General features: G+C 31.6%; 2 protein-coding genes and 1 long non-coding RNA gene across 4 annotated transcripts in view; all 3 read left to right on the top strand.

Moving 5' to 3' along the window:
- Positions 1 to 743: 743 nt before the first annotated feature.
- On the top strand, positions 744 to 1,898 carry LOC126748617 (uncharacterized). The gene is made up of 3 exons (XM_050457970.1): positions 744 to 1,045; positions 1,269 to 1,464; positions 1,521 to 1,898. The coding sequence occupies exons 1-3, from the start codon at positions 850 to 852 to the stop codon at positions 1,645 to 1,647; spliced, it is 519 nt and encodes a 172-aa protein (XP_050313927.1). The 5' UTR covers positions 744 to 849; the 3' UTR covers positions 1,648 to 1,898.
- A 1,307-nt stretch (positions 1,899 to 3,205) lies between these two features.
- LOC126748118 (aryl hydrocarbon receptor nuclear translocator homolog) overlaps positions 3,206 to 9,989 on the top strand; it is a 32,440-nt gene continuing 25,656 nt past the window's right edge. For both annotated transcript variants that reach the window (XM_050457140.1, XM_050457139.1), the window contains exons 1-2: positions 3,206 to 3,354; positions 5,384 to 5,432. In XM_050457140.1, the coding sequence (XP_050313097.1) occupies positions 3,327 to 3,354; positions 5,384 to 5,432 (77 nt within the window). In that variant the 5' untranslated portion in view covers positions 3,206 to 3,326. The remainder of the gene's footprint in view (positions 3,355 to 5,383; positions 5,433 to 9,989) is intronic.
- LOC126748120 (uncharacterized) lies at positions 5,449 to 8,687 on the top strand. Its single transcript, XR_007664635.1, has 3 exons — positions 5,449 to 5,999; positions 6,256 to 7,681; positions 7,743 to 8,687. It is a non-coding gene; the product is annotated as an uncharacterized LOC126748120 (long non-coding RNA).

Here is a 9,989-nt window from a genome sequence, read left to right as displayed (position 1 = left end):
GCTAATATATTTTTAAAATTTACTCATATTTTGCCTAGAAATTCCATTTTTTAGAGGGTAATTAATTTATTTGTAAAAAAAAACGTGAAAATCATAACATTTTAGTCACAAGCACTTGAGATATTTACTTACCAATAAAAGACAAATTATCTTATTTCGTCCAGACACTCCAGTGCGAAAAATGTCAGTATTTTGATTTTTAATATATGGATTTTTTTCATTTGATTAGTAGTCCAAAATTAGTACAACTAAGTTTCCATTATAGAACAAATAACTCTTTCCAAATAGAAGTCCAAAAATGTCTTGTTTGGCTCTTTATTGTATATTTATTGAATATCATTTGAAAATAATACGTCCATTGAATATCCAGTGGCTTATCTGGGTATTGCTAATAATTCTAAAATTGGATTTAAAATATTTTTTTTTAAAACGGTCCCCTCTTGTGCCCTACTAACCATCAACTCATTAATCATAAATAAATTACGTGTGTATAATAACGTACGCAATAACCAATAAATTGATCAACACTAGTAAAAATATAAATTTCTCTTCGCGTCCATGAGTATCATCATTACAAATGGTCTAGTTCCAAAGTCTCGTCTGCCATATTAGCGAAACATTATTACGTACTATTACCTAATACTGCATTATTTAATAATACTTAGACCGAATATTAACCACCGGAATGCCCTCCACGGACAATAATGTCTTATGGTGGAGTGGTGGTTACTTTCACTCTTAAGATCGACAGGCGCCTTTGGTTAAGCCACTGTTGTATCGCGTTCGTTCTTAAAATAATCATTATTTGCCTTAATTTTGTTTAATTAGTGCGGAAGTTTTTTTTTCGTCATGAGACTACGAAGTTTGACAATTGTTACGTACGTGTGTTTACATTTGATCTTCTTTTTAATTGAAAAACCGACTTTAACAGCTGCTCAGGAGCCAATCTTCGAGTTGCCGGTGGAGTTGGTTGGGTTTCCAGTTATTATTGTGGCAGTACGATTGTCCAATTTTGTTAAGAAACTCGCTTATTCGTTAAACCCTAGTAAGTCCCATATTTAATTGCAATTTTACGGTTGTACGTACGCTTGAAGGTCATACACATAAGTATATTATGTGTTACGCAAATATCATTGCATATGAATTTAAGGTGACAGTCACCTTATTTTCAATCAAAGAGCTTGGATATACAGTGTATAGGCAGTATTATTAGAAAGGATATTATATGTTGATTTTTAAGGGTATTGTAACTTCCTCCGTTTTTCTAGGTACTTACGTGAGCAAGCGAGCACGCAGAAGTATCACAGAAGAGCAATTAATCAACATGATCGAAGCAGAAAAACGGTTGGTCACAGAACTAGGCGATAATGTTTGTATTTATCCGAAAGTATGCTTATACCATGCTGAAAGGGCTCGTAAGTCTGGCAAAAGGGAAGTCGAGGTTAATTGGAACGAAGTTTTTGAGTGAGTGCCCAAGTAATTAACTGAGAGCACAATTAATTTCTAAAATATGCTTTCAGGAACTACAAGGCGTCAGAAGAAAAGCAAAAGGAGTATTACTTCTTGTCTGTTTTCCTGGGGGATTTCATCGCATCTCCGAAGTTTTGCAACCAGCTAGTAAAAAGGGGTCGAGCTTGCAAAGACTAACTTTCAATATAAACTATATTTAGTAAATTACAGTAACCCTTTAGTTTTAATGCCATAAATATATTTTCTACCACTAGCTAATATAAGTAAGTAACTATTTATGACACTGACTCCTTCAAATCGGACTGATCAGTGTGTATGTATTTAATCTAATTAATTGTAAATATTTTTAAAATATTTATATAGGCCGAATGTGCAATACCTGTATAGTTTTTTTTTATTTTGTCTATAAAATCGTTTATTAAGTTTTATATTTTTTTTATTATTCTTAGAGCTTAAGTCAGATGACAATAATGATCCTGTTTCGTGCGGTAAAGGAATAAATGAAAGATAAATACGGACACGCGTCGAATGTGTCAAATATCAAACGCCCCTACTTCTACAACTCCTATACAAATGAAGTCCGTAGGTCACGTGTTGGTCGCGAACGTCGTTATTTTGTGCGAGGCGAAGTGATTTGCTTGAAAGGGATTTGGCAGTATAAATTATAGTATAAGCCCAAATCCGCTGGGGCAGAATTAAATAACATGATACAGACGACAGCACAAAAAGAAATGATCATTAAACGAAGGATCGTGTCCGCGATCCCCGGCTATACAAGAAACCGCCGATGCATTTATTGATAAATAAATAAATGTGCGTTTAAAATCACAAGAAGCTAAGTTGGGCCCACCCCGGCCACACTATTATATATACACGCTCTTTTGTTCATTTTAAATAGTCTAGTAATAGGGCATAAGTTCCCTGCCCAGTGCCCTTCCTAGTATCTGCATAGGTAATTATTAATTCATCCCTTTTTAGTTCACCTCATTTAAGAGGAGCAGCGAGAAAGATTGAAAAAGAGAATCAATATAACAAGTCAAAAAGAAAAAGGAAGTGATTTTGTACATTCGTACATACTCCCTAAACTTTCATCTAAATTACATTCGCCAAAACATAATTAAACGTCCGATCTAGACATTTATTGGTGATCTTTTGAATTTTCCGCCAAGATATCCCTAAACTGTTTAAACTTAGCATTTCATGGTGAAAGTTTGCGTTGTAACTGCGCCATCTATAGATTTTTCTTCAAACTTCTGGTGAACTCCTCGTTTTCTAATATTTTTGTTACTAGATGCCACTGCTAGGCTTGTTCACTATAATCATAGGTCCTTTTACTTCCATAAATCCATACATAATAAAAACTCTTTATTAATAAATACAATATATTTTATTTCGTAGTTTTAACATTATTTCTTACAATACAAAACTATAATGAAACTATATAGCTTTATTGGTTGAAAAATCCGATAACGATGGCGCTGGCACCTTAAAATTTAAAAAGCACTTATTCAATATCTTAAAAAAGTCAACTAAAATGGCTGTTTTATATGCAGTACCTTAAAAATAAAATTACATATTACGCTTTAACCACTTTATTACACTTTTACAGGAATCTATCCTGTCTAAGCTACTGACACTAGTTCCGTCATCTGTCACTCCTCCCTCCCGCAGTGTCATAGTATAAGAACATGGCTGCCGTTTTGTTGTAAACATACACATAATAAAAAATTTCAAATCGAGAAAGACCGACTATCTATTCAAGAAAAATGCTTTTTCGGGTAATTAAATGATTGGTTAAGTGTCTCGTGCATCGGTAGCCAAAGGGAACTGGTTCGGACGCATGGTTTTTAATTCAGATGTCAGCTGTTACACATCCAGTATCAGGTTAGTGTGAAATAAGGGTAGTTTTTGCTTTGTGGGGGTGTTCTGTCCTACTGAGAAGAGTTGACTTGCTGCTAGAAAAGAAAACGCTTTCTTTATTATTGAATAATGCAGTACAGTTATAGATCTTTCAACCCCCTTTCCTTAGTCCTTGAAGTCTTATGGGCTGGATAAACAATCAATGAAATTGAGACAAGGGTTTTGTTTATAGCAACTAGATACCTTAGCTGTTTATAGGTAGCTACGGTGCTAGCTATTAAGCAAAGGCTTAGTTACGATTTCGTTCTTTTAAGGTGTAATGAAGTTAACAAAAGTTAAGTCTCGAAAAGGGTACAAGAGCTTATTAAGTGCTGCAATATAGGTCTGACTTGTAAAATGTACAGCAGATATTTATATTGTACCTCAGTACTCTTAGTTTATTGTAAACTAGGCTTTTTTAAGAGAATCATTTAGTACTCTTTGCAAGTGAAGAAGTGGACCTTGATAGTGGTTTTAACTGCATATAAAGTATTTCTACCACAATCGGCAGAAGCAGTAGTGAAAATAGTGGTATAGGTTATTCTCAATCATGTTTTTTGTAGATACTTTAATGTTTTGGTTATGAACATAAAATAACATATTTTCAATTATCTATGGTTCATAGGCTATCTTTATAAATAAATTATGTGTACAAACCAGTTTGTTACACTATAAATCTAAAATTCATTAATTGAATTTAATAATCAGCCATGAAGCTTATTAATCATGGTATAAGTATGCCTTTTGAGGATTGTATACGTTATTTGTGTAATTTGGTCAAATATATTCTGTTAGAAATCTGTTTTTTATTAGATATTTCAACATATCAATGAGAGTTTGATATTTGGCTTAATATCCCAAGATTAAGGATTATTCTAAAGAAATATCAATCATCTATTAGCAACCTGAACCTTATAAAAATCAGTTTTACGAGTGAATTTTTTTCAATGGGTATCTCTAGACCATATCAGTCTGTTTTGCAATAATATATTCTGTAAGTATTTAGGCTTAATCATTGATACTAAATTAAGATTTATAGATCTTATTACTTCAGTTTGATTAACTTACTCAAATTTAAAACTAATTTTATGGTTATAAAAACTTTCAATTACTCTATACTTAAAAATTGTGTGTGAATCTTAAGTAATAAGTCATTTCAACCATTATAATAGTTTTTACCACTCATGCCTTAATAGTTTTAATCAATACAGATTGCAGATTACAAAAAGTGCAAAATTCATGTATCAGACTTAGTTATAACCTAAATAGAAAAACTAGAATTACACCATATCTTTAAAGATCTAATTGGCTAAATATGAATAATCAACACAAGCTTTACTTATATTGTTAAGGTTTGAAAATTATGAAACATACAATGCCTTGTTATCTTTATGATAAGTTGTGTTTTAAAAAAGACATCCATGACAAAGAGATACTCTGACAGTACCAAACATCACAAAGAACTCTTTAAAAGATCATTTTCCTTTAATTTCCCCAAGTCTATTCTAGTTTTTAAAAAATAAAAAATCACTTTTCAATTTTCAGTAATTGATATTGTTATTGCAGTCTTTCTAAAATTTATCTACTAACTTATTTTTGCTAACCCCATAACATTAAGATGTCTGTCATTTCTTTTTTCTTTCTTTTCAATTTTTTAATGTCATGCTCTCTAATATCTGCTAAATAGAAAATGTGGTACTTGCTCATGACTTTGAAAATATTTGCTCCCTACTTCTGTATTAATATATATTAGTGTATATATGGATAACTAGTGGAGGAAGTAGTTGAAAGTAAGATTTATCAAATAAACAATATTCTTATTTAAGTAAGGGCTTAAACAGAATTTAGTATTCTTGTGTGAAAGTATCTGAATGGCTGAATTCTATAGCGCCCATTGTTCAACTAAGAAAATACTACACTAAGTTATATAAAATGTGTAAATTAATTTTCAATAAATAATTACATGCAATACAGTACACTTTAGTTGGAAGAAACTTATATTTTTTTATTACAGGTGCTGATCCCACAAAGGGCATCCCAAAAAGAAGGGCAGTTAGTATAGGGTAAGTTCGATTTCTTGTTTATAATCCTGAATTAAAAAAAAATTCATAAACTTTATAAATATAATAATGCTCCAAACCTTGTTGACTGAAGGTATTTATGAAAATTGAAAACGCTTCTTGCCGTTTCCCAGATTCAATTATGATAACGGGAAATATTTCTTGTTATCATTTAATGGATTGCACTTAATGCTCTTCTTACATTACTTTTAAGAATCATATTTACATTATCTGCCCTTGCCATTTCGCCCTTATTATTTAATACGCCATTACTTACACCCTTAATTCATTAAAACATGATCCCGCGAAAGTCGGGTAATAATATGACAACATCCAACATTATTATCTGAGAGCGTGAAAGATGGCGGGGGCGTTCTATTAAAATGCGCCTGTTTAAACTTGTTGTCATTTATAAGGCTTTGTGTTATCCCCCGATATTTTAAAATCCGGTAACTACATCGTCAATCTTCATAGCCGTCGGGCGAACCTAATATGTCACGGAGGTGTGCCGTAATGCTCTATTTTTCCTCGACAACCTCCATATTGGCTAAAGCAAAATTAAGCGATAGGGTAAGTGAACTTTATTACCATAGCACTTAAGATTGAAGTTCAAGACTTATAAATAATGGTATTTATTTTGAGATTTTAAATTAAATTCATTTGTGTCCATTTTCACACATAAGCAGAATGTCAAGAATTCAGCAGATTGATAATTCATATATTGATTTAAGATTGATAATGAGATTAATAATCGCAAAGTAAGCGAAATAACAATAATCAATAGTCCTATGGTGTGACACTTAAATCACAAACAGTTTTTTTCCAGATATTGATTTCGCAGTGAATTTGATAAATGCAGGAAGTGGAAGATTAATGTATGTTATACTTACGTTGCGTTAGCTACTGAAACAATTTGAAACTTAACAGATTTGTTCTACATACATTAAGACAATGTCGAAAAGCGTATCTCTTCCTCTTCCACAATAGTATTCTGTGATCCACCCAGTCAAAAGCCTCCACACAGCCTTGGATATGTCACAGAAGACTGCTGCAGCAACTTCACCGAAGTTAAGAGTACTATAAAGAAATTGAAGAAAATTATGAAATCCAAAGTTTATGAATGTTAAATCTCTTCAAAAAAGATATCATTCTCACCTTCACCAATCTTAGATATGGTAGGGAGAGAAGTAGTTGGTCTAAAGTTATAAGGATGACTGCAGTTTCCTCCTTATGAACAGGAACAATAATTGATTTTTTAAGGTAATCGGGAAATGTATTTGAAGTGAAAAAATCATTGAATGAATCTACAATTCCTGAAGGGAAGGAGTTTGGAGACAATAGAGTAATCTGCTAACCCCAGAGGTTCATCTTGCTTAAACCAATGTCCTGCAAGGATTCCAATATTTGGGAATCCCAGAGAATCCATAAATAACTAATTTACCTTATTTATAACAAACTGAATATTCAATAAGATTAAACTGGTGGAGCCTCCTTTGGACCTTCATCTAAAAAACTGCCACTCTCGCAATCAATTACAGTGCTGAGGTTCTCTATATTTACAGGTTCGTCAATTACGTGAGCGTCAAAATTAAAATTGGTTGGTATTGATTTTATCACAATCCTCTTGGAGACAATATTATTGCACTTCACATAAAAGGGCAACATGCATAGAGTGGCGAAATATATTATAAGTGGAAACCATTTCTTACTGTTATTAAGTTATGAGAAGGATGTTAAAACCGCACCTTCATCGTAGCGGTATAACATGATTAGAAATCATTAGAAATAGGGAGACAAAGGAGAATCATAAGGTAACCGCGAAAATAATCAAAAAATAAAGAGCAACCGGCAATTTTCATAAATAAAACATTAAAGCAATAGCTTAAGGAAGCCAAGTAACAATTTTAAGGCACTCTTTGGGTTTTATATCGGAGACCATAAACCCGCTCGGGTGTCTTTTTTTTTACATTCGGATTTAAGCCGCGCCACGAGGTTACTGCAATAATGCGAGAGCACTTCGTGCTTTACCTTTTTCCATTATTCATTCGTTTGGGTGGCGGAATCGCAACAAATATTTAAATGGTCTAGTTTCCATTGTTAAAGGGAATATCTTCGGCCGTACGGTACGTATTCAAATTCGCCGCATCTGGTTAACCACCTACGGAATATATGACCCCTTGGTTGCCTCGAATAGCCAGCCGAGGATGCTCCTCCTTGCGGGGATCCGATATTCTTATCTTCTATGATTCATGGTAAGAATACTTTTTAATGTGTAATAAATATATGTACTGAGTGGTTTGAATCGCTTTTTAGGTTTCCCAGAGAATCCATTTATTCAATCCAGAGTGATTCCTAGAGTGTTGCTTGAAACTGAAGGTATTTAAGTATTTCCAAGTCCAAGATTTTATTTTCTTGTTTGTAGGCTCGCTTCAAGAATTTTACCTCCAAGTTGTCAAACTCTGTTAAACCATGCTCCAAAGACCTAGTATAGAAAAAGCGATTCTTTGAATTAAAATTCAATTACTTATGCAGGGTATGTTTAATTAACCAGAACAGAACTGTTAATATGAAACAATCTTCCACTACATAAACTATTTCATTCAAAAAAACATGACTAAACGGTCATAAAATATCACCTCATTCATAACCATATTATACTCATTTACTCCAAGAACAGTTTCATAATATAAAAGTTTCGGGGTCTTATACCTGTCCGGCTTCCATCTAAAATCTCAGGTAAATCTTTATTCAAGCCCCCTGAAGAAATTTATTAGCTTCTGTGACAACTGCGACTAACATGGTTATAAATTATTTAATCTTGTATGTTGAGGGCAGGTATAAAAAAAATCTTTATTTCAGCGCTTGTTATGCCGTCTGTCATGAGTCCGTTTTTTTCACTTCAGCGTCTTGCACATTTTTTCGTCCATACAAGCGATTCCTAATGGCGTAAATAAGTGTTTATGGTTTGATGTACGGCTAGTTCACCTGAATCGCGATAACTTATTAAAAAGTTGCTTCATGAAAGAATCATGTAACATCAATCAGGTGTCACTCATGAGTTCTCAGAACCACTCATTTTTTATAAACCTCCTATTAATAATTATAATATATTTTATAAGAGAAACCAAATGTTTACAAAGTATAGTTTGATCGCGCGTGCCTTATCCCGGTTTTTATAAGTTTTTCTATCTGTACTCGTGCATGGGCTATTAAACCATTGTCCGATAAACTTTTTACTGATTTTTTTTTATCAGAAACTTTAAAATAAAAAAATACATTATGGTTATCAGCTGTGACCATAAAAGAAACACCTAGATAAGTCTAATAACAAATAAATTATTTCAGTTTTGTATGTTAGTCATAATGTAAAAAATATATTAAAATTACTTAAATTCAACTAACTTAGCATAGATTTTCTATTGAAACTTAGAGATTATTATTATCAAAAATACCAGCAGACTCATTCAGTAGATTAACTAAACTAAAAAACATTAATTAATTCTACAGTTTAATAAATATATCTTGACCATATTTTAATAGTTTTAATTTAAAAACTGTATTTTTGAACCTAAATAATGAATAGATGTCTAGAAGCAAAAAGAACTGAAAAATGAGTTATCTTAAAAAAGAAACTGAATTTCCACTTATTTGCAATAAAAAATGGCACTACTATTGCAATTTTCATAGCGATAAAATAGACCTTTTTCACGTTTTACTCGAAAACCTTAAGGTTATATGAGAAAAGTATAGATACAAAAACTATAGTTTTTTTTATTTCCTTAATTTTCTTAAAAAGCATTTTTTTCTTAGGCAATTATTTTCGGCAAAAAAAACGTTTTTCATTAGTCCTACACTTACCCCCCCACCCACCCCACACAACTTACCAATAAGAAATTGTTTACAAAAATCATTGTTTTCCAAAATGATAGGCATGAATAACAGCTGGTTTCGTTGTTAATATTTAATCTAATAATATAATTTGTTTATTGAAATTTAATATAATTAAATATTTAGTACAAACACAGTACTATTAGATTGGATGTTATAAACGAAAAACGGTGATTTTTTCAAAATAATTTCTTACTGGCCAAATGTGTGGGGTGGGTGGGGGGATAAAGGTTGTGTTAATGAAAAACAATGTTTCTACATAAAATATATATTCAATATTTAATTTAATAACACTGTTTATTCAAATTTGATATAATTTTATATATAAATATTTAGTACAAAAACAGTACTATTGGATTGGATATTATGAACGTAAAACAGTGATTTTTCAAAAGAATTTTATCAAATACATTATGGTGTAGTAATTGGGTTTAAAAAGTAGATAAATATAAATTTGGTGTCAATTTTTTTAAATAACGAAATTTTCTCCTTTTTGTAAACAATAGTTTTTCAAAAGCAACCTTATTTGGATGATTTTTATTGGGAAACTTTTTAGATAGATGAATATATTAATCAGATCTTTTGGAGATATTTGACAAGAATAAATACCATATCAATTCATTCTTTCAATAAATTAATTTAAGCAAAAAAAACTGTTAAAAGTTTTAATTA

This window comes from Anthonomus grandis, chromosome 22, assembly GCF_022605725.1.
Source record: "Anthonomus grandis grandis chromosome 22, icAntGran1.3, whole genome shotgun sequence".
NCBI lineage: Eukaryota > Metazoa > Arthropoda > Insecta > Coleoptera > Curculionidae > Anthonomus > Anthonomus grandis.
Note: the sequence above shows the minus strand (reverse complement) of the source record. Positions and strands in the feature narration are given on the sequence as shown.

What these genes read in the sequence shown, in the direction of transcription:
- LOC126748617 (XM_050457970.1), top strand. Translation starts at nt 850, where the DNA reads ATGAGACTACGAAGTTTGACAATTGTTACGTACGTGTGTTTACATTTG. An exon ending in CGCTTATTCGTTAAACCCTA is followed by an intron (nt 1,046 to 1,268) that starts GTAAGTCCCATA and finishes CCGTTTTTCTAG; the next exon opens with GTACTTACGTGAGCAAGCGA. An exon ending in AATTGGAACGAAGTTTTTGA is followed by an intron (nt 1,465 to 1,520) that starts GTGAGTGCCCAA and finishes ATATGCTTTCAG; the next exon opens with GAACTACAAGGCGTCAGAAG.